General features: G+C 40.8%; 1 protein-coding gene across 1 annotated transcript in view; it reads left to right on the top strand.

Annotated features, from left to right (window-relative positions):
- Nucleotides 1–15,326, top strand: part of HSF2BP (heat shock transcription factor 2 binding protein) — a gene marked incomplete at its 5' end in the record, with an annotated part of 86,268 nt that extends 70,942 nt beyond the window's left edge. Inside the window, 2 exons of the mRNA XM_079704424.1 lie at nucleotides 13,856–14,207; nucleotides 15,104–15,326. Coding sequence (XP_079560550.1) covers nucleotides 13,856–14,064 — 209 coding nt within the window. The 3' untranslated portion in view covers nucleotides 14,065–14,207; nucleotides 15,104–15,326. The remainder of the gene's footprint in view (nucleotides 1–13,855; nucleotides 14,208–15,103) is intronic.
- Between the last annotated feature and the right edge of the window lie 7,870 nt (nucleotides 15,327–23,196).

Raw genomic sequence — 23,196 nt, 5'->3', positions numbered from 1 at the left:
AGGCTCAATAACTATCTCCTGGTTAGAGAATCAGAGAATAAGCTTTGGTTGATTTGTGGAGATGGATTTTGTTTAATTTTGATGGGATTTTTTCCTTGATCCAGTGAATTCCTCCTTTACCACAGGGAAGTAATTGTAGAGAAATCCTCAGTGTTGTTTCTCTTACGAGTCGCATACGTTTGCATTTAGGTGAGGGCTGGTGGTGCTGTGAGCACTGAGAGATGTCACTAGTTGACGCTGCGGTGGGGGGGCGGTCAGTAGCAGGGACGGCCATGAAGATTCACAGAGGATGTGAAACAGTAAAAGAGTTCTTAAAATGCTCACTTGTCACTTGGAACAAATAGTGTACACGGCACAAATTGAGGTACTCCTGCTTGGATTTTAGTTGATGTCACTGGTGGACTTAGAGATATTTGTACCTAATGGTTTAATATTCAAGGCACCTATTTCTTTAACTTAAGGAAAAAAGGCCTACAAGCAACAAAGGAAAACCAAGTAAGTATTTCATTTCTTGGCTGGCTGAGCTGCTGCGTGGCGTGTAGCTTATGTTGAAGGCACGTTTGGCATTATTTCTTTTCAGAATCTGTCCACGGTCAGACTTGGGTCTAATAGACCGTCCGTCTGGGCCATGCTCCCAGGAGCAGGGGCCCCTCTGCAGGGTATGAGCCACGGCTCTCCTGCCTGCCTGGGAAACCGGAGGCGCTTTGCCTACAGTGGGACTCATTGTGATGCAGGTGCATCTCTGCGGACCAGCAAGCTTTGCACAGCACACGTGCTGGGTACTCGGGCGCGGTGTCAGCCGGTCTGCAGAGACTCCCAGTGAGCATCTGGGGTGCACATAGCCCCGGCTCTGGGTCTGTGAGGGTTACTGCCTTGTCTCCCATGTTCAAGAACCTGAAATTTGCAGGGAACGTGTATTAGGGTTCTCCAGAGCAATGGACCCAGTAGGGTGGATAGACCGATAGATATGAGGAGATTTCTGTGGGGGCCGAGAAGTCCCATGATCTGCTGTCTGCAAGCCAGAGAACCAGGAAAGCCAGTGCTGTAGTTCAGTCCCAAGTCCAAAGGCCCGAGAGCCAGCAGCGCCAGGTCCAAGGGCAGGAGAAGATGGACGTCCCACTCAAGCAGACAGAGCGAATTCACCCTTCCTGTGCCTTTTTGTTCTAGTCAGGCCTTCAGTGAGTTGTTGATGCCACACCCACACTGGTGAGAGTGATCTCCTTTACCTGGTCTGTGGATTCAAATGCCGATTTCTTCCAAGGAAACCCTTACAGACACACTCAGAAATAATGTTTTGCCAGCTCTGGGCATCCTTAGCCTAGTCGATTTGACACATAGAATTGACCATCACAGAAGGCAAGACTTTAAAGAATTAATTTGGGATGGTACAGAGTAGTTAATGAGATGCTGATGATAAGTGACATTTCTGGGTGCTTGCTCTGTGCCAGGCCTTATCCTGAGCTTGTTACATGCATTTCACTATATCGTCCCCTCACCGGCCCTGTGAGGTCACTACGAATGCCACCCAGGGATCAAGTGGTCAGGCTGGGACCTGAGCCAGGCAGTGACACTCCCAGCAGAGCAGGGGTCCAGGGAGGAGAGATACCCGTGTGGGCCCGGGTGGGTAGGCAGGGTGGACCGCAGGAGTTGGGGGGCCTGGGAAGAGCGTCTCTGGATTGACTTTGGCAAGTTGTTACTTTTCTTTCTCTCCCCCTCCTTGCCTTCTCCCCTTTCTTCCTCTTTCCCTTCCTTCCTTTATCAAAATAAGTTTAACAACTGTAAGATATTTAGAGAAGAGTACACAAGACATACAGGCCAAGCTGAGAGAACTGTTGCAAGCAGCACTTATTAAAACCCCCAGGCTGAGGAGTGGGAAGTCGCCAGCACGCGGGGATCCCTTTGTCCCTCCTGACCCCTGCTGCTCCCTCCTGCCTTGAACTTGACGTCAGTGGAGTCTCATGTTGTGTGTCGGCGTCCTCATTTACATTTTGTTTGTAGGTTCCTGGTGCTGTTGCCTGTTCATTGCCGTATCGCCACTAGGTGCCTGTAGCACCCCCGCCCCCAGTTGTGACAACCAAACATGTTCCCTGCAGGGCTAAGTGCCCCACCCCGGTTGAGAACCACTGCTGTATAATATTTCATTATATGAGTTTATCCATTTACCATTTGGATTGGACACTTGACTTGTTTCAGGTTTGTGGGTTTTACAAATAATGCTGCACCAGAAATTCTTGTGCCTGTCTATGGTAAAAGTTCATATTTTCCTGTTGGGTGTCTATTAAAAAAAATGGAAGTTTCAGGACTTCCTTGGTGGTCCAGTGGTAAAGAATCCACCTTCCAATGCAGGGGACACGGGTTTGATCCCTGGTTGGGGAACTAAGATCCCACGTGCCACGGGACCCCTAAAGCCCGCGCGCCACAACTACTGAGCTCGCACGCCTCAACGACAGAGCCTGCGTGCCACAAACTACAGAGCCCACATGCTCCGGAGTCTGCATGCTACAACTACAGAGCCCATGTGCCCTGGGGCCCACACACCACAACTAGAGAGAGAAAACCCACACGCCACAACTAGAGAGAAGCCCGAGTGCCGCAAAGAAGAGGCCGTGCGCCATAAGGAAAGGTCCTGCAGGCTGCAACTAAGACCTGACGCAGCCAAAACAATAAGGAAAATAGATAAATAAAATAAACAAATATTAAAAAAAAAATAATGGAAGTTTTGATCTATGAAAGTGTGTGTCTTCAACTCTATAGCTTGTGCAGGGCTGTTTTCCAAGATGGTTGTACCCAGTGTAAATTTGACCGACAGCATGTTAGCCTTCTGGCTCCTTTCCATTCTCACCACCTCTGCTACTGTCAGCCTTCTTCACCTTAGCCAGTCTGACGGGGGTTATTTTATTGTGGTTTTTTTTGTTCTTTGTAAATTTATTTATTTTAGGCTGCATTGGGTCTTCATTGCTGTGCACGGGCTTTCTCTAGTTGTGGTGAGCAGGGGCTACTCTTCGTTGCGGTGCACGGGCTTCTCATTGCAGTGGCTTCTCGTTGCAGAGCACGGGCTCTAGGCACACAGGCTTCAGTAGTTGTGGCTCACGGGCTCTAGAGCGCAGGCTCAGTAGTTGTGGCGCACGGGCTTAGTTGCTCTGCGGCATGTGGGATCTTCCCAGACCAGGTCTCAAACCTGTGATCCCTGCATTAGCAGGCGGATTCTTAACCACTGCGCCACCAGGGAAGCCCTATTTTATTGTGGTTTTATTTTAGTTTTTTTTTTTTTTTTTTTTTTTTTTTTTTTTTTTTTTGCGGTAGGCGGGCCTCTCACTGTTGTGGCCTCTCCCCTTGCGGAGCACAGGCTCCGGAGCACAGGCTCAGTGGCCATGGCTCACGGGCCCAGCCGCTCCGCGGCATGTGGGATCTTCCCAGACCGGGGCACGAACCCGTGTCCCCTGCATCGGCAGGCGGACTCTCAACCACTGCGCCACCAGGGAAGCCCTATTTTAGTTTTTTAATTAAAAAAAATTTATTCCAGTTTTATTAAGATGTAGTTGACATACAGCGCTGTATAAGTTTAAGGTATACAGCATAATGATTTGACTTACCTCCATCATGAAATGATTACAGTAAGTGTAGTGAACATCCATCAGCTCATACAGATACAAAATTAAAGAAATAGAAAAAATTTTTTTTCCTTACGATGAGAACTCTTAGGAATTTCTCTCTTAACTTCCATATATAGCATACAGCAGTATAAATTATACTTATCATGTTGTACATTATATCCCTAGTACTTATTTATCCTATAACTGGACATTTGTACTTTTGACCACCTTCATCCAATTCCCTCTTCCTGTACTCCCTGCCTCTGGTAACCACAAATCTGATCTTTTTCTATGAGTTTGTTTGTTTTTGAAGTATAATTGAAGAGACAAAATTTTTAAGATATCTTATTCTGAAATGTCTTTATTTTACCTCACCTATAATAGTCAGAGTTTGGCTGGGTATAGAATTCCAGGTTAGAATTACTTTTTATTTCTGAATTTTGAAATCAACATTCCATCATCTTCTAATGTCCAGTGTTGAGAAGTTTTGATTCCTGATTCTTTGTATATGGTATGTTTTCCCTGTGGAAACTTGTAGAAGTTTCTCCTTGTTTCATTTTCTGAACTTAAATTTTATGTTGATACGCCTGGTGTATTAGATGTAACTTTTATCAATTTTGCTGGAAACTGAAAGGGACATTTCAGTTTAGAAACATATCTTTTGATTCTAGGAATCTTTAAAAAATTATTTTGAATTACTGAATCATTATAGAGTGATGTCCTATCTGCTGACACAGTTTTCTCTTTTTGGAATATCTAATATTTGGTATTGGGCCTCTCTTCTTTTTCTCCTATTGTTCATCTCTTTGCTTATTTTTTTTAATCTTTTATGAAAAATTCTATTGATGAAGATAAACAAACTTGAATAAATGGAAAGATAAATCCTTTTTTGGCTGAGAAGATTCTATGTTGTAAAGCTGACACTTTTCCCCAGTATGTCAAATAAAAATACTGATTGGGGAAGTCCTAGCCACAGCAATCAGATAGGAAAAAGAAGTAAAAGGAATCCAAATTGGAAAGGAAGAAGTAAAACTGTCACTGTTTGCAGATGACATGATGCATGTACACAGAAAAGACACCACCAAAAAACTACTAGAACTCATCAGTGAATTTGGTAATGTTGCAGGATACAAAATTAATATACAGAAATCTATTACATTTCTATACAAGGAACTATAGGAAAGAGAAATTAAGGGAACAATCTCATTTACAAAAGAATAAAATACTTAGGAATAAAATGAAGGAGGTAAAAGACCTGTACACTGAAAACTGTAAGACACCAATGAAAGAAATTGACGACACAAACAGTTGGGAATGATATACCATGTTAATGGATTGGAAGAATTAATATTGTTAAAATTTCCATGCTACCCAAGGCAAGCTACAGATTCAGTGCAATCCCCATCAAAATTGCCGATGGCATTTTCACAGAACTAGAACAAATAATTTTAAAATTTGTATGGAAACAGAAAGACCCTGAATAGCCAAAACAATCTTGAGAAAGAAGAACGGAGCTGGAGGAATCATACTCCCTGACTTCAGACTATATTACAAATCTACTGTAATCAAAACAGTATGGTACTGGCACAAAAGAGAACCCAGAAGTAAAGCCACACACTTATGGTCAATTTATCTATGACAAAGGAAGCAAGAATATACAATGGGGAAAAGACAATCTCTTCAGTAAGTAGTGCTGGGAAAACTGGACAGCTACATGTAAAAGAATGAAATTAGAATATTTTCTTATACCAGATACAAAAATAAACTCAAAATGGGTTAAAAACCTAAATGTAAGACTCGAAACCATAAAACTCCTTGAAGAAAACATAGGCAGAACTCTCTTTGACATAAATAATAGTAATATTTTTTTTGGATCTGTCTCCTAAGGCAAAGGAAACAAAAGCAAAAAAAACCCCGAATGGTACCTAATTAAACTTAAAAGCTTTTGCTCAGCAAAGGAAACTGTTGACAAAATGAAAAGACAACTTATTGAATGGGAGAAAATATTTGCAAATGATATGACTAATAAGGGATTAAATCCAAAATATATAAACCGCTCATACAACTCAATATCAAAACACAAAGAACCCAATTAAAAAATGGGCAGAAGACCTGAATAGACATTTTTCCAAAGAAGACATACAGATGGCCAATAGACCCATGCAAAGATGCTCAACATTGCTAATCATCAGAGAAGTGCAAACCAAACCACAGTGAGCTATCACCTCACACCTGTCAGAATAGCTATTATCAAAAAGACCAGAGGGCTTCCCTGGTGGTGCAGTGGTTAAGAGTCCGCCTGCCGATGCAGGGGACACAGGTTCGTGCCCCAGTCCGGGAAGATCCCACATGCCGCGGAGCGGCTGGGCCCGTGAGCAATGGCTGCTGAGCCTGCGCGTCCCCACAACAGTGAGAGGCCTGCGTATCGCAAAAAAAAAAAAAAAAAAAAAGACCACAAATAACAGATGTTGGTGGGGATGTGGAGAAAGGGGAGTTCTTGTATGCTTGCTGGGAATATAAATTGGTGCAGCCACTGTGGAAAACAGTATGGAGGTGCCTCAAAGCTAAAGATACTGAGTTGGCCAGAAAGTTCATTCAAACAAACAAACGAACTTTCCAGCCAACCCAATAGAACCAGCCCATGATCCAGCCATTCCACTCCTGAGTATATATCTGAAGAAAACAAAAACACTAATTCAAAAATATATATGTATCCCAATGTTCTTAGCATCATTATTTACAGTAGCCAAGATATGGAAGCAACGTAAGTGTCCATCAACAGATGAATGGATAACGAAGATGTGGCGCACACACACACACACACACACACACACACACAGAGTGGAATGAAATTTTGCCATTTGCAAAAACATGAATGGACCTGGAGGGCATTATGCTTAGTGAAGTAAGTCAGACAGAGAAAGACAAATACTGTTTTATCACTTATATGTGGAGTGTAAAAAATACAACAAATGAATGAATATAGCAAAACAGAAACAGACTCACAGATATATAGAAAAGAGTAGTGGTTGCTAGTGGGGAGAGGGGCAGGTTAGGGGCAAGATAGGCGTAGGGTTTAAGAGGTACAAACTACTATGTATAAAATAAGCTACAAGGATATATTTTACATCACAGGGAATATAGCCAATATTTTATAATAACTTTAAATGGAGTATAATCTATAAAAATTTGAATCACTGTGTTGTACACCTGAAACTAATATTGTAAATCAACTATACCTCAATAAAAAAAATTCTTTAAATTTTTTTTAAAAAGGACAAACACTGGAAAAAATGCCAATAGGAATTTTTTTCTCTTAAAGAGATTTAGTTATTTATTTTTTATGGGTTTATAACATTATATGTTTCACGTGTACAAATTTATATTTTGACTTCTGCATACACTACAGCGTGCCCACCACCAAAATTTAGTTTCCATCTGTCACCATACAGTTGACCCTCTTTACCCATTTTTCTCTTCCCCACCCACTTCCCCTCTGGTAACCACTACTCTGTTCTCTGTGGTTGTTTTTGTTTGATTTGGTTTGTTCATTTAAAAAATTGCACATATGAGAGAAACTGTACAGTATTTGTCTTTGTCTGACTTATTTCACTTAGCATAATACCCTAAAGGTCCATCTACATTGTCTCAAATGGCAAGATTTCATCTTTTTTTATGGTTGGGTAGTGTTCCATTGTGTGTGTGTGTATATTTATATACACACACACATATATATGTATATATATATATATATATACACACACACATACACACACCACATCTTATTTATCCATTCATCCATCAATGGACACTTAGGTTTCCATATCTTGGCTAATGTAAATAATTCTGTGATGAACATAGGAGTTCAGATACCTTTTCAAATTAGTGTTTTCCTATTCTTTGGATAAATACCCAGGAGTGGACTAGCTGGGTCATTTGGTAGTTCTATTCTTAATTTTTTGAGGAACCTCCATACTGTTTTCCATAGTGCCTGCACCAGTTTATATTCCCACCAACAGTACATGAGAGTTACTTTTCTCTACATCCTCACCAACACTTACTTCTTGCCTTTTTTTTTTTTTTTTTTGCGGTATGCAGGCCTCTCACTGTTGTGGTCTCTCCCGCTGCAGAGCACAGGCTCCAGATGCGCAGGCCCAGCGGCCATGGCTCACGGGCCCAGCCGCTCCGTGGCATGTGGGATCCCCCTGGACCGGGGCACGAACCCGTGTCCCCTGCATCGGCAGGCGGACTCTCAACCACTGCGCCACCAGGGAAGCCCACTTCTTGCCTTTTTGATGATAACCATTCTAACAGGCATGAGGTGGTATCTCATTGTGGTTTTGATCTGCATTTCCCTAATAATTAGTGATGTTGAACATCTTTTTATGTGCCTATTGGCCATCTGTATATCTTCTTTGGAAAAATGTCTGTTCAGCTCCTCTGCCTATTTTTAAATCAGGTTTTTATGTGTGTGAGTATGTGTGTTATATTCAGTTGTATGAGTTCTTTATATATGTTGGATCTTAACCACTTATCAGATATATGCTTTGCAAATATCTTCTCCATTTGGTTGGTTGCCTTTTCTTTTTGTTGATGGTTTCCTTTGCTATGCATAAGTTTTTAGTTTGATGTAGTCCCATTTGTTTATTTTTGCTTTTGTTCCTTTTGCCTGATGAGACATATTCAGAAAGATACTGCTAAGACCAATGTCAAAGAATGTACTGGGTTTTTTTTTTTAGGAATTTTGTGGTTTGAGGTCTTCAATTCAAATCTTTAAACCATTTTGAATTGATTGTTGTGTGTTGTGTGAGATAATGGTCTAGTTTCATTCTTTTGCATATGGCTGTCCAATTTTCCTAACGCTACTTATTGAAGAGGCTATCCTTTCTCCATTTTATGTTTTTTGCTCCTTTGTTGTAAATTAATTTTCCATATTATGTGTGGGTTTATTTCTGGGCTCTCAATTCTGTTGCATTGATCTATCCATTGATTTTCTGCCCAAACCATACTGTTGTGATTACTATAGCTTTGTAGCATAATTTGAAATCAGGGAATGTGATACTTCCAGCTTTTTTCTTTTTCTCAGGATTGCTTTAGCTATTCAGGGTCTTTTGTGTTTCCATATAAGTTTTAGGATTGTTTGTTCTATTAATGTGAAAAATGTCATTGGAATTTTGATAGGAATTGCTTTAGGTAATATGGACATTTTAACAATGTATAACATTCCAATACATGAGCATGGGATATCTTTCCACTTCTTTGTGTCTTCTTCAGTTTCTTTCAACAGTGTCTTACAGTTTTCAGTGGACAGGTCTTTCATCTCCTTGGTTAAATTTATTTCTAGGTATTTTATTCTTTTTGTTGCAATTAAAGATGGGATTGTTTTCTTAATTTTTCTTTCTGATAGTTTGTTCTTAGTGTAAAGACACCCAACAGATCTTCTTTTTTTTTTTTTTTTTTGCTGTACGCAGGCCTCTCACTGTTGTGGCCTCTCCCGTTGTGGAGCACAGGCTCCGGAGACACAGGCTCAGCGGCCATGGCTCATGGGCCCAGCCGCTCCGCGGCATGTGGGATCTTCCTGGACTGGGGCACGAACCCGTGTCCCCTGCATCGGCAGGTGGATTATCAACCACTGCGCCACCAGGGAAGCCTCCAGCAGATCTTTTAATATTGATTTTATACCCTGGAACTTTACTATATTTGTTTATTATTTCTAACAGTTTTTTTTTGTGTGTGTGTGGAATCTTTAGGGTTTTCTCTATATAAAATCATTTTTCTGCAAACAGTGACAGTTTTAGTTCTTCCTTTCCAAACTGGATGCCTTTTATAATTCTTTTACTTGCCTAATTGCTCTGGCTAGGACTTCCAATAGTATGTTGAATAAGAGTGGTGAGAGTGGGCATCCTTGTCTTTTTCCTGATCTTAGAGAGGGATAGCTTTTGGTTTTTCACCAATGAGTTTGATGTTAGCTATGGGTTTGTCATAGGCCTTTGTTTTGTTGAGTTATGTTCCTTCTCTACCCATTTTATTGAGAGTTATTATCATAAGTTAATGTTGAATCTTGTCAAGTGCTTTTTCTGCATCTACTGAGATGATCATATGATTTGTACCTTTCATTTTATTAATGTCATGTAACACATTGATTGATTTGAAGATGTTGCACCATTCTTGCATCCCTGGAATAAATCCCACTTGATTGTGGTGTATGATCCTTTTAATGTATTTTTTGTATTTAGTTTGTTAATATTTTATAGAGGATTTTTGCATCTGTGTTTATCAGAGAATATTGACTTCCAGTTTTGTTTTTTGTGTTTTCCTTGCCTGGTTTTGGTATCAGGGTCATATAGGCTTCATAAAATCAGTTAGGAGGCATTCCCTCCTCCTCAGTTTTTTTGGAAGTGTTTGCATCCCTTTGTCTTTTGTACCACTTTTGAGAGATTTCCTCTACTTTATTTTCCATACTGCCTATTTAAGTCTTCATCTCTACTATCATGCACTTAATTTCCAGCTGCCTTTTTTTTTGAATTAAAAAAATAGCATCCCATTCTTGCTTAATGGATAATACAACTTGAAAAAAATCTCCTTGAGGAGGAGATGAATAAAGTTTAAAAAAAAGTTTTCTTCTCATTGCATAGTCTTTCTTTGGCCCTCCTTTTGTTTTTGTTGAAAATGATAATTAACTTCTTCTCAGGTGTCTGGTAACACATCGTTTTTTGCTTGTGTTTAAGGGTGGGATTTATAATGCCGATTGGAAGCCCTGAGCATGTGAGTGGGGCTTGTGAACTTCACTGTACTGTGAGCTGGCTCAGCCATTCTCAGCCATTCACTGGGAACCCACAGGTCAGTATCTTTAGATGTTTCCTCTTGGGTTGCTCAGATTGCCCAGAGAAGACTCATCCAACCCTAGAAGCGGAGAAGGGGAAGAAGGAGCCTCTTAGACTTTGTGGGTGTGTTTTAGCTTCATCCAATGTGTTTTCCAGACAGAACCTCCATCTTCAGTTGTGCCTAATGTCCCCTGCTCCAGAGATTCTTGTTCTGAATGAATCTTAGTAGTTTATGTCTTCCAAGCAGTGTGTCCATTCCATCCAAGTTGCAAAATGTATGGGCACAAATTTGTTCATAATATTCCCTTATTATTCCTTTAATATCTGTAGGTTCTATAGTGATTTCCCCTCTTTCATTCCCCAAATTTGTAATCTGTGTCTCTCCTTTCTTCCTTCCCCCTTTCCTTGTTTAGCCTGGCTAGAGTTTTATCAATTTTATAGATTGTTTTAACAGGGTCACCTTTTGGGTTTACTGTTTTTTCCCCAGTTGTTTTTTATTTGTCCTCCTTTGTATTGATTTCTGCTCTTTATTATTACCTTCCTTTGGCATGTTTTGGGTTTGATTTTTTCTTTTTTTTTTTTTAAGATGAAAGCTAAGGTAACTAATTTGAGACCTTTGTTCTTTTCCAATATGAGCATTCAGTGCTATAATTTCCCCTGATAAGCTGTGATTTAACTGCATCTATAAATTATGATACTGTGTTTTCATTTTCATTTCATTCAAAGTATTTCCTAGTTTTCCTTATGACTTCCTTCTTGATCCATACATTATTTAGAGGTGTGTTGTTTTATTTCCAAATAGTTGGAGATTTTTTAACATATTTTTCTGTTATTTATTTTGTATTTCTGTTATTTTCTGTTATTTATTATGTATTTCTGTTATTTTTAACTTAATTCCTTGTGATCACAGAACGTACTTTGAATCCTCTTGAATGTATATTGGTCAAGTTGGTTGATAGTGTTGTTCAGGGATTCTGTATCTTCACTGATTTTCTTTCTTTTTTAAAATCAGTAGTGGAAGTAAAAGTATTAAAGTTTCCAACCTCTGTGAATTTATTTGCACTTGGGTTTCTAGCATATTGTGCTTTGTTTCTCTTGAAACTCTGTTGTTAGGTACATACCTAATTAAGACTGTCGTATCTTTTTGATGCATTAACTTCTTTATAATTATACAATTATAATTATAATTATACAATTATAATCCCTCCTTATCCATGGTAATATTTTTTGTTCTGAAGTCCATCTTGTCTGATAATAATATAGGCTCTGCAGACTTCTTTTGATTAGTGTTTGCATGGCATGGTTTTATTCTTTTATTTTTAACCTGTGTCTTTATATTTATCTTGGGTGTCTTGTAGACAATGTATAATTGGGTCTTGACGTTTTGTGCATTCTCTGTCTTTTAATCAGTGTGTTTATACAGTTTTCATCTAATGTATATAGAAGTACAGAAATATTACTAGTTGTTTCTTTTTTCCTCTTTTTTGTCCGCTGTTGGATTGAGTATTTAATATTCTATTTTAACTGCACTGTTGGCTTATCATTTACATTTTAAAAACTCTTTTTAGTATTTTCCCTAGGGTTTACAATACAATCTTTAATTAACTGTGATTAATTAATTATATTAATCACAGTTAGTTGAAGATTTTCAATTGAAACATTAAAAATCTTTAAATAACATTGTACTGCTTCAGGTATAGTGCAAGAACCGTAAAACAGTGCTTTCCCATCTATTAATCATATTTACTTCAGATTCCTTTTCTAATTGTTTCTAAATCTGGGTTATCTCTGAGTCTGGCTCTGCTGATTACTTTATTACTGCAGTGGGGTTTTGTTTCCCTTGCTGTGTCATTGTAATTTCTGATTGAGTGTTGGGCATTGTGTGGAGGGCAGTAGAGCAGAGGTCAGCAAACTTTTCCTGTAATGAGCTAGCTATTAAATACTTTGAGCTTTGAACTTCACGTGTGGTTTCTGTTGCATATTATTCTTCTGTTTTGTTTTCTTTTAAGATAACTCTTTAAAATGTAAGAACCAACCTTAGCTCACAGCCTGTGCAGAAACAGGTCCTGGGCTGGATTTGGCCCTTGGGCCACAGTGCACCAACCTCTGCAGGAGAGAATGAGGTACATAGAGAGTGTTTACACCTCCTGCTCTGCGGGGCTGTCGGTGTGGGCGTTGGGCTGGTGTGGGTTTTGTCACTGTGGTGACTGTGCCGCTGGTTTCCAGTCTTCTCCTTCTTTGTGCTGCAGGTGAGGACTGAGTTGCCAGAGTCCTTTGTCGGTCTCCACCCCCAGCTGCAGGCCTTCCCACTGGGTCTGTGCCTCAGGAGGGGTCTCCTTCCATCCTCTTGCCCCTCCCGCTGCTGCCGTAACCTGCTTCTATTGGCCGCTGGGTGTTTGCTGGGCCGCTGGAGGACGCAGGGGAGTTCTCTGTTGTTTTGGTTCGGCTCCCATCCACCTGCATCTGAGCGGCGCCTTACCCGGGATCCTGTCCTCCTCCCTGCGGCAGCCGCTCTGCCTGTGTCTTTGGCAGTTTTTGTGCCAGAGCAAGTTTCCTTCCCCTTCCCCCAAATAGGAGCACTTCAACGGTCTGGGCCCAGGGTAGGGCAGGGTTTTCTTCCGCTTCCCAACACAGCAGTCTTCACTGAGCCCTGGTGGCTCTCGTTCAGTGGGGAAGGGCTCCGGGGGCCTTGGTGCCGTGGCAGTTCCCACTGAGGGTTTGCTCAGTCTACTCTCTCAGTCCACTTACTTCTTAAAAGGTGTTTAAAGTGTAGTGCTAAGAAGGAGGTACTGATTTTGAGTCTGGTTCCAATTACAATATATAATCAAGAATCAGTGGCATGTTTAAGGCTCCCAGTAGAGAGACATGGTGAGGAGAATTGGATCCCCGGTGGTTAAAGGTTATAACTTGTGTTGGGCTGTTGTTTCAGTCCAGCTGCTTTTTAGTGGTTGCTACAGGGCTGTCAGGTTCTGTAACTCCAGAGAGCATTCACACGGGAAAACGGATTTCACCTTGAGTGTTGCAGCTGTGACTTTGCGGAACTCAGTGACCTGAAGAGATGCCATATCTGTATGTGGTCTCTCAGGGCTTTGCTGCACTTGGAGTGAAAATGAAGTAATACCTCTTAAAACAATCTTATAACTGGGCAGAATTACAGAAAACGACCTGAAAAGCCCTCATAGTTTTAGTTCAGCATTTTAAAGTTACGTGATTGTAATGTTTGAAGGTGGAATGTTACTAGAGGGTGACATTGTCATGCTCCTCTTATGAGCTAAGCTTTTACATCAACAAGTGACACTGTTTGGGGTCAGCTCATAGTTTACTAAACTGTCACATCCATCATTCAGAGAGGCCAAGAACGCCTGAGGGGTGGATTCTGCCCCAAGGTCCCTGTAGAAGGTTTTATTCTAACCAGAAGCGTTACCTCTTTCCCCCTAGATCCAGACACAGAGGTGTGTCTTCATGTGCTGCGCCTTGTCCAGTCTGTGGTTCTGGAGCCAGAAGTCTTCTCCAGGACGGCCTCGGAGTTCCAGAGTTCCCTGCCCCTGCAGCGCATCCTGGCCATGGCCAAGAGCCGCAACCCTCACCTGCAGGCCGTGGCCCAGGAGCTCCTGGAGGACCTGCGCACTCGGGAGCATGATGCGTAGGGGTGCTCAGCACCACGTCTTCTCCCTGGGTCCCCACTTTGTCTTCTAAAGCCACCAACCGTGTGCCATGTGTTACAGACAACAAATGTGATGCCTAGAGATGGCTGTGTACTGAGATGTGCCCATCCGACTTGCTTCTGGAGGTGAACGTGCTTTTGTGGGTGGCTGGTTAACCTTGCCAGAGGTGAGGCTGAGAAAGGGTCCATTCCTCCGTGAAGACCCATGTCAGCTGCATCCGGAAGAGGGCCTTCTCAGAGCGGCTCCTGCTGCCCGGGAGACCCTGAGACCTGTCGGTTCCCCCCTAAAAGCGGAAGGTTGAATAACCGCCTACCCCGTTGGTCAGCGTTTTCCTGAGATACCTTTCTTGAAAAACAGTTCATTCGCTCTCTAATAATTATAATTAATTCCTCCCCCCCAGTTCAAGTTTACCTTTAAATCTTTCGGTGAACCTGCTATTTCAGATGATATTGGACATTTTAGTTCTATATTTTTGTGCCTCTTTTATTTTTGAGTAAAGAAAGAAGAATCATTGGTGTGCTACAACTGTTGTTTTCTGAAATATTATAAACTTGATGTTAGGAAGGTATATATTACAATGCATACACGTGGTTGGTGGAAAAATCTCTCCTTACGTTGTTCTGGGTCCTTTGGCTATAAGCTCAGGAGTCCAGTTTTTCATATAACAGTATCATGACAAGGGCCTCACAGATTAGAGCACATGCAGCTGCTTGGAGTTCTTTAAACAATGTGCACGGGTATGTGTACCAGGTCCCCTCATCATGTGTCCTTCTCAACCGCAGAAAACAGAGGAGGATGTGCTCCATTTCTCACAGGTGTCACGACGTGTGAATGCGGTTCCCTCTCTGGCACCCCTTAGAGGCACAGCAGCGCGTGCTGTGTCCCTCAGGATGACGCTGCAGGCCCGTGGTCTCTGGGCATCCTGTAGGAGCAAAAACACACTTGCAGGCGTCCCATACACATTTGTATGCTGTTTCTGCTATGCGTGGCAGTTTGGAATAACTTCATGTTTCTTTTATAGGCAATGTGCAGTTTATGGCTGAGGCTGAATGAAGGAGCTTACAGGAAGGCACAGTTGCTTGAATTTCACGAGCCGACATATTGTGGAACCTGGCTCATCAGAACCAGAGAAATGTTGTTAAAAGGCAGTTTAAAATTCACAGAGGCAGAAATTGGTCCATCTGTGCTGTGTGGCTCTGTAAGGTCCTGTTGATTGGCAAATAAAATTGAGGATGTTGTGTTTTTGTTCTTTTCTAGCATAGTATCATTTTCATTTTGGTTATTTTGTTTGATAAGGTAACAGGAGATAAACTAGTATAATTAGTTGTGCTGCCTCTAGAAATGCAGGGTCTTTTTCCTGCCAAAGATGGGATCAGTGGCTTATAGAGAAAAATGAAACTGGGCCAAACCCATGAATGTTGCATAGTTTAGGTAATTAGTAGATGGATGTGATTAAGAAGGATACGTTTTTTTTCCTCCTAATTTTAAAGTGCTAAGGACAGCAGGAGTTCTTATGAAAGCTCCTTAAGCAAGAAACATATGTCATATATATGGAATCTAAAACAAATAGTTCTGAAGAAGCTAGAGGCAGGACAGGAATAAAGATGCAGATGTAGAGTATGGACTTGAGGACACGGGGAGGGGGAAGGGTAAGCTGTGACAAAGCGAGAGAGAGGCATGGACATATATACACTACCAAACGTAAGGTAGATAGCTAGTGGGAAGCAGCCGCATAGCACAGGGAGATCAGCTCGGTGCTTTGTGACCACCTAGAGGGGTGGGATAGGGAGGGTGGGAGGGAGACACAAGAGGGAGGGGATATGGGGACATATGTATATGTATAGCTGATTCACTTTGTTATAAAGCAGAAACTAACACACCATTGTAAAGCAATTATACTCCGATAAAGATGTGAAAAAAAAGAAACATGTTAAATACATGTTTTGAATGTATATCACAGGAAAAGTACTTAAGGCCAATTTTAAGGAGTGACTGGCCTTTCTAATATTTTTGCTCTTCTTATGAAGGTCAAGGGGACAATGGGTTCTTCACTTTTTTTGCATCTAAAGCTCTAAAGAAAACTCAGTTTTAAAAGTATGCATAAAAGCATGTACGTGGCAGTATCTGAGGTCTCTTGTGAATTTTAAAATCAGAAACAAAAATCAGGGACTTCCCTGGTGGTGCAGTGGTTAGGAATCTGCCTGCCGGTGCAGGGGACATCGGTCTGAGCCCTGCTCTGGGAAGATCCCACATGCCGCAGAGCAACTGGGCCTGTGTGCCACAACTACTGAGCCTGCACTCTAGAGCCCATGCTCTGCAACGAGATAAGCTACCGCAACAAGGAGTGGCCCTGCTCACCGCAACTAAAGGAGGCCCACGTGCAGCAACAAAGACCCAGTGCAGCCAAAAATAAATTAATAAATTTATTTTTTTAAAAAAACCAAATCAATAAAATGGTACTTTTTTTTTTTTTTTTTTTTTTTTTTTTTTTTGCGGTACGCGGGCCTCTCACTGTTGTGGCCTCTCCCGTTGCGGAGCACAGGCTCCGGACGCGCAGGCTCAGCGGCCATGGCTCACAGGCCCAGCCGCTCTGCGGCATGTGGGATCTTCCCGGACCGGGGCACGAACCCGTGTCCCCTGCATCGGCAGCGGACTCTCAACCACTGCGCCACCAGGGAAGCCCCCATATATTTTTTTAATAGATCTTTATTAGAGTATAATTGCTTCACAATACCATGTTAGTTTCTGTTGCACAGCAAAGTGAATCAGCCATACGCATACACGTGTCCCCATATCCCCTCCCTCTTGAGCCTCCCTCCCACCCTCCCTATCCCACCCCTCTAGGTGGTCACAAAGCACCGAGCCGATCTCCCTGTGCTATGCGGCTGCTTCCCACCAGCCAACTATTTACATTCGGTAGTGTATACATGTCGATGCTACTCTGACTTCCCCTCAGCTTCGCCCTCCCACCTGACCCAGCAATCCCACTGCTGGGCATATACCCTGAGAAAACCATAATTCAAAAAGGTACATATGTCTTTACATTTAAATTTTAAAGAATTCCTTTTCTATTTATTAAGTTGAGGAGCTTTTTCTCCTTGGTGCTGTCAGTTTGTATGTAAAGGCGTGAAACCTGCCGTGTCAACAGCCAGACCTCACCCCCTCTCCTCTCACCCCCCAACTGGTGATCAGGGCAGTTTCTTGCTGGTCAGTTTCTCGTTACCAATCTAGTCTGTCTTCTGTGACATCTGAGAGGAGCCCATCCTGCTAGGACGCAGGTCATTGTGTCTGCTCGTGGCATGAACCGGGATAAGCCTAATGTTATAAGGAGTTCATCTCATCCCAGATACGTATATAGCCCCATGTTTATCACTTATTCCAGAGAATTTTAAAATTAATTAGAGTAGCAAGCATAGCATCACAAGTCTGGGACTTGAAGAAAAGCAGCCGAGGCCTGAAGTCAGACGATGGGCAAGGAGGAATTTTAATAAAAGTTGTAAATGTGCCCATTACACTGATTCTGTAGCTATATTGCCATGACATTAATATGAATGGAAAAGGTTGGTCAATACTTTTGTAGACTTACTGATTTTCTGAGAAGCCCTGAAGTTGAAGTTCACTCTGTTTTCTTCCATGATGTAGATGCTTAGACTGCTTCAGAAGGGCCTCTGGGACTAGCGTAGGGTCTCCAGTATAGACCCTGATACAGTGTAGGAAACAGGATAGGATACAGCATTCTTTGGGGAGAGTGTGGCCTCAGAAGGTGGAGCCAATGAACCCATTAGAAAGTCTTTGGATGCTTTTCAAGTCCAGGCTCAGGTGGGCAGGGCAGGGGTCCATCTTTAAGGCCCACAGCTGTCTCTCTTCTCTGAGAATGTGCACATTGAAATTTGTCTCCAGCTGTAGAATGAATGTGCTAGTGCATGTCACACAATGAAGACTGTTTCTGCCTTTTGTTGTTATTTGTAATCCTTCAGGTTTTTTGAATTGTGGTAAAATTTATCACAGAAATGTAGACGGTGAACATAAAATTTACCATTTAAACCATTTTGAAGTGTAGAATTCAGTGGTATTAAATATATTCACAGTGTTGTGCAACCATCACCACTGTCTGTTGCCAGAACTTTTTATCGTACCAAATAGAAACTCTGTACATTAAACAGTAACTCCTTCTTTTCTTTTCTTTTTTTTTTTTAAAAAATATGTATTTATTTATTTTATTTATTTGGTTGTGCCGGGTCTTAGTTGCAGCAGGTGGGCTCCTTAGTTGTGGCTCGTGGGCTCCTTAGTTGTGGCTCACGTGTCACAGTGGTTAAGACTCTGCACTCCCAATGCAGGGCGCCTGGGTTGAATCCCTGGTCAGGGAACTAGATCCCACATGCATGCCACAACTAAGAGTTCGCATGCCGCAACTAAGGAGCCAGGTGAGCTGCAACTAAGGAGCCAGGAGAGCCACAACTAAATAACTCCTCATTTTATAACTGCCCTCCTCCCAGCCCTGGTATCCTCTGTTCTACTTCTATCTCTATGAATTTGACTTCTCAAGTACCTCATATAAGTGAAATCAAATATTTGTCCTGGGTCTGGCTTATTTCACTCAGCATAATGTCTTCAGGGTTCATCCATGTTGAGCATTAGTCAGAACTTCATTACTTTTTATGGTGTATAATAGTCCGTTGTATCTTTGTAACACATTTTGTTTATCCATGTATCTGTTGATGGACACTTGTTTTAACCTTTGGCTGTTGTGATTAATGCAGTGAATATTGGTATACAAGTATCTGTTTGAGTTCCTGCTTTCAGGTCTTTTGCATGAGTACCTAAATGTGAAATTGCTCTATCATATGGTTTAGGGTTTTCTCTCTATATAAAATCATGTTGTCTCAAATAGTGATAGTTTTACTTTTTCCTTTCCAATTTGGACGCCTTTTATTTCTTTTTTCGCCCGATTGCTCTGGCTAGGACTTTCAATACTACATTGAATGAGAGGGGTGAGAGTGTGCACCTTTGTCTTGTTCCTTGTATTAAGGGAAAAGGTCTTAATTTTTCACTGTTGAGTATGACGTTAGCTCTGGGCTTGTTGCATTTGGCCTTATAGTGTTGAGGTATGTTCTGTCCATATCCAGTTTGTTGAGAGTTTTTATGATAAACGGATGTTGGGTTTTGCCAAAAGCTTTTTCTGCATCTACTGAGATGATCATACGATTTTTATTCTTCCATTTGTTAATGTGGTGGGTCACATGGATTGATTTGTGGGTATTGAACTATCCTTGGCATATTGGAATGAATCCCCACTTGATCACGGTGTCTGATCCTTTTAATGTGTTGTTGAATTTGGTTTGCTAATGTTTTGTTGAGGATTTTTGCATCTGTGCCCAGGAATATTAGCCTGTAGTTTCTTTTCTGGTGGCATCCTTGTCTGGTTTTGGTATCAGGGTAGTATTGGCTTTGTAAGATGAATTTGGGAGCATTCCCCCCTCTTCAGTTTTCTGGAAGAGTTTGAGAAGGATAGGTATCAAATCTTCTTTGAATTTTGGTAGAATTCACCAGTGAAGCCGTCTGGTCCTGGACTTTTGTTTGCAGGGAGTTTTTTGGATTACTGTTCAGTTTCCTTACTAGTGATCAGTCTATTCAAATTTTCTATTTCTCCATAATTCTGTCTTGGAAGATTGTATGTTTCTAGGAATTTATCCATTTTTTAAAATTTGGGCTAATTCTAAGGTCCAATTTGTTGGCATATAATTGTTCATAGTAGTCTCATGATTCTTTGTATTTCTTTGATATCAGTTGTAATTTCTCCTCTTTCACTTCTGAATTTATTTGAGCCTTCTCTCTTTTTTCTTAGTGAGCTTATCTAAAGGTTTGTCAATTTTATCTTTTCCAAGAACCAGCTCTTAGTTTCACTGATTTTTTTCTATGTCTGTTTTAGTTTCTATTTCATTTATTTCCACTTTGATCTTTATTATTTCCTTCCTTCTACTAACTTTGGGTTTTGTTTGTTCTAGTTCCTTCAGGTGTAAAGTTAGATTGTTTGAGATTTTTCTTGTGTCTTGAGGTAGGGCTGTGTCGCTATGAGCTTCCCTCTTAGAACTCCTGTAGTGTATTCCAGAGATTTTGGTATGTTGTATTTCCATTTTTGTTTGTCTCAGGTATTTTTAAATTTCTCCTTTGATTTATTTGTTGACTCATTGGTTGTTCAGAAGCATGTTGTTAATCACCACCTATTTGTAATTTTTCCAGTTTTCTTGTAATTGATTTCTCGCTGTATGTCATTGTGGTCAGAAAAGATGCTTAATATGTCTTCAATCTTCTTAAATTTGCCCAGGCTTGTTCTGTGCTCTAGGATGTGATGTATCCTGGAGAATGTTCCCTGTGCACTTAAGAAGAATGTGCTGCTGCTTTTGGATGGAATGTTCTCTCTCTATATATATCTATTAAGTCCATCTAGTCTAATGTGTCATTTAAGGCCAGTGTTTCCTTATTAATTTTCTGTCTGGATGATCTATCCATTGATATAATTGGGGTGTTAAAGTTCCCCAACTATTATTGTATTGCCGTCAGTTTCTCCCTTTGGGTCTGTTAAGCACCTATGTTGGGTGCATAAATATTTATAAATGTTATGTCTTCTTGTTGGATTGACTGCTTTTTCATTATGTAATGCTCATTTTTGTCTTTTATTAGTCTTTGTTATAAAGTGTATTTTGTGTGATCAAGTGTAGTTATCCTAGCTTTCTTTTGGTTTCCATTTGCATCATAAGACATTTAAACATTAAACATAATTTATATTTAAAGTAATTATTGATAGGTATGTGCTTATTGCCATTTTGTTATTTGTTTTCTGGCTGTTTTATAGTTCCACTGTGTTTCTTTCTTCCTCTCTTGCTTTCTTTCCTTGTGATTTGAAGGACTTTCTGTAGTGTTATGCTTAGATTGCTTTCTCATTGTTTTTGGTGTATCTGATAGGTTTTGCCTTGTGGTTACCATGAGGCTCACATTGTAACAGCTTATATATATAGATATAAAATCAGTCTATTTTAGGTTGATGACAAGTTAAGTTTTTTTTTAACATCTTTATTGGAGTATAATTGCTTTACAATGATGTGTTAGTTTCTGCTGTATAAGAAAGTGAATCAGCTATACGTATACATATGTCCCCACATCTCCTCCCTCTTGCGTCTCCCTCCCACCTTCCCTCTCCCACCCCTCTAGGTGGACACAAAGCACCAAGCTGATCTCCCTGTGCTATGTGGCTTTTTCCCACTAGCTATCTGTTTTACATGTGGTCGTGTATATAAGTCCGTGCCACTCTCTCACTTCGTCCCAGCTTACCCTTCCCCCTCCCCGTGTCCTCAAGTCCATTCTCTACATCTGTGTCATTATTCCTGTCCTGCCCCTAGGTTCTTCAGAACGATTTTTTTTTTTTTTAGATTCCACATATATGTGTTAGCATACGGTATTTGTCTTTCTCTTTCTGACTTACTTCACTCTGTATGACAGACTCTAGGTCCATCCACCTTACTACAAATAACTCAATTTAGTTTCTTTTTATGGCTGAGTAATATTCCATTGTATATATGTGCCACATCTTCTTTATCCATTCATCTGTCAGTGGACACTTAGGTTGCTTCCATGTCCTGGCTATTGTAAGTAGAGCTGCAGTGCGCATTGTGGTACATGACTCTTTCTGAATTATGGTTTTCTTAGGGTATATGCCCAGTAGTGGGATTGCTGGGTCGTATGGTAGTTCTATTTTTAGTTTTTTAAGGAACCTCCATACTGTTCTCCATAGTGGCTGTATCAATTTACATTCCCACCAACAGCGCAAGAGGGTTCACTTTTCTCCACACCCTGTCCAGCATTTATTGTTTGTAGATTTTTTTATGATGGCCATTCTGACCGGTGTGAGGTGATACCTCATTGTAGTTTTGATTTGCATTTCTCTAATGATTAGTGATGTTGAGCATCCTTTCATGTGTTTGTTGGCAATCTGTATATCTTCTTTGGAGAAATGTCTATTTAGGTCTTCTGCCCATTTTTGGATTGGGTTTTTTTTTTTTTTGATATTGAGCTGCGTGAGCTGCCTGTATATTCTGGAGATTAATCCTTTGTCAGTTGCTTAATTTGCAAATATTTTCTCCCATTCTGAGGGTTATCTTTTCGTCTTGTTTATGGTTTCCTTTGCTGTGCAAAAGCTTTGAAGTTTCATTAGGTCCCATTGGTTTATTTTTGTTTTTATTTCCATTTCTCTAGGAGGTGGGTCCAAAAGGATCTTGCTGTGATTTATGTCATAGAGTGTTCTGCCTATGTTTGCCTCTAAGAGTTTTATAGTGTCTGGGCCTTACATTTAGGTCTTTAATCCATTTTGAGTTTATTTTTGTGTATGGTGTTAGGGACTGTTTTGATTTCATTCTTTTACATGTAGCTGTCCAGTTTTCCCGGCATGACTTATTGAAGAGGCTGTCTTTTCTCCACTGTATATTCTTGCCTCCTTTATCAAAAATAAAATGACCATATGTGCATGGGTTTCTCTCTGGGCTTTCTATCCTGTTCCATTGATCTATATTCCTGTTTTTGTGCCAGTACCATACTGTCTTGATTACTGTAGCATTGTAGTATAGTCTGAAGTCCGGGAGCCTGATTCCTCCAGCTCCGTTTTTCTTTCTCAAGATTGCTTTGGCTATTCGGGGTCTTTTGTGTTTCCACACAAAATGTGAAATTTTTTGTTCTAGTTCTGTGGAAAATGCCATTGGTAGTTTGATGGGGATTGCATTGAATCTGTAGATTGCTTTGGGTAGTATAGTCATTTTCACAATGTTGATTCCTCCAATCCAAGAACATGGTATATCTCTCCATCTGTTTGTATCATCTTTAATTTCTTTCATCAGTGTCTTACAGTTTTCTGCATACAGGTCTTTTGTCTCCTTAGGTAGGTTTATTTCTAAGTATTTTATTCTTTTTGTTGCATTGGTAAATGGGAGTGTTTCCTTAATTTCTCTTTCAGATTTTTCATCATTAGTGTATAGGAATGCAAGAGATTTCCGTGCATTAATTTTGGATCCTGCTACTCTACCAAATTCATTGATTAGCTCTAGTAGTTTTCTGGTAGCTTCTTTA

Source organism: Hyperoodon ampullatus, assembly GCF_949752795.1.
Source record: "Hyperoodon ampullatus genome assembly, chromosome: 5".
Lineage (NCBI taxonomy): Eukaryota > Metazoa > Chordata > Mammalia > Artiodactyla > Ziphiidae > Hyperoodon > Hyperoodon ampullatus.
This window is presented reverse-complemented; position numbering and strand designations above follow the sequence as displayed.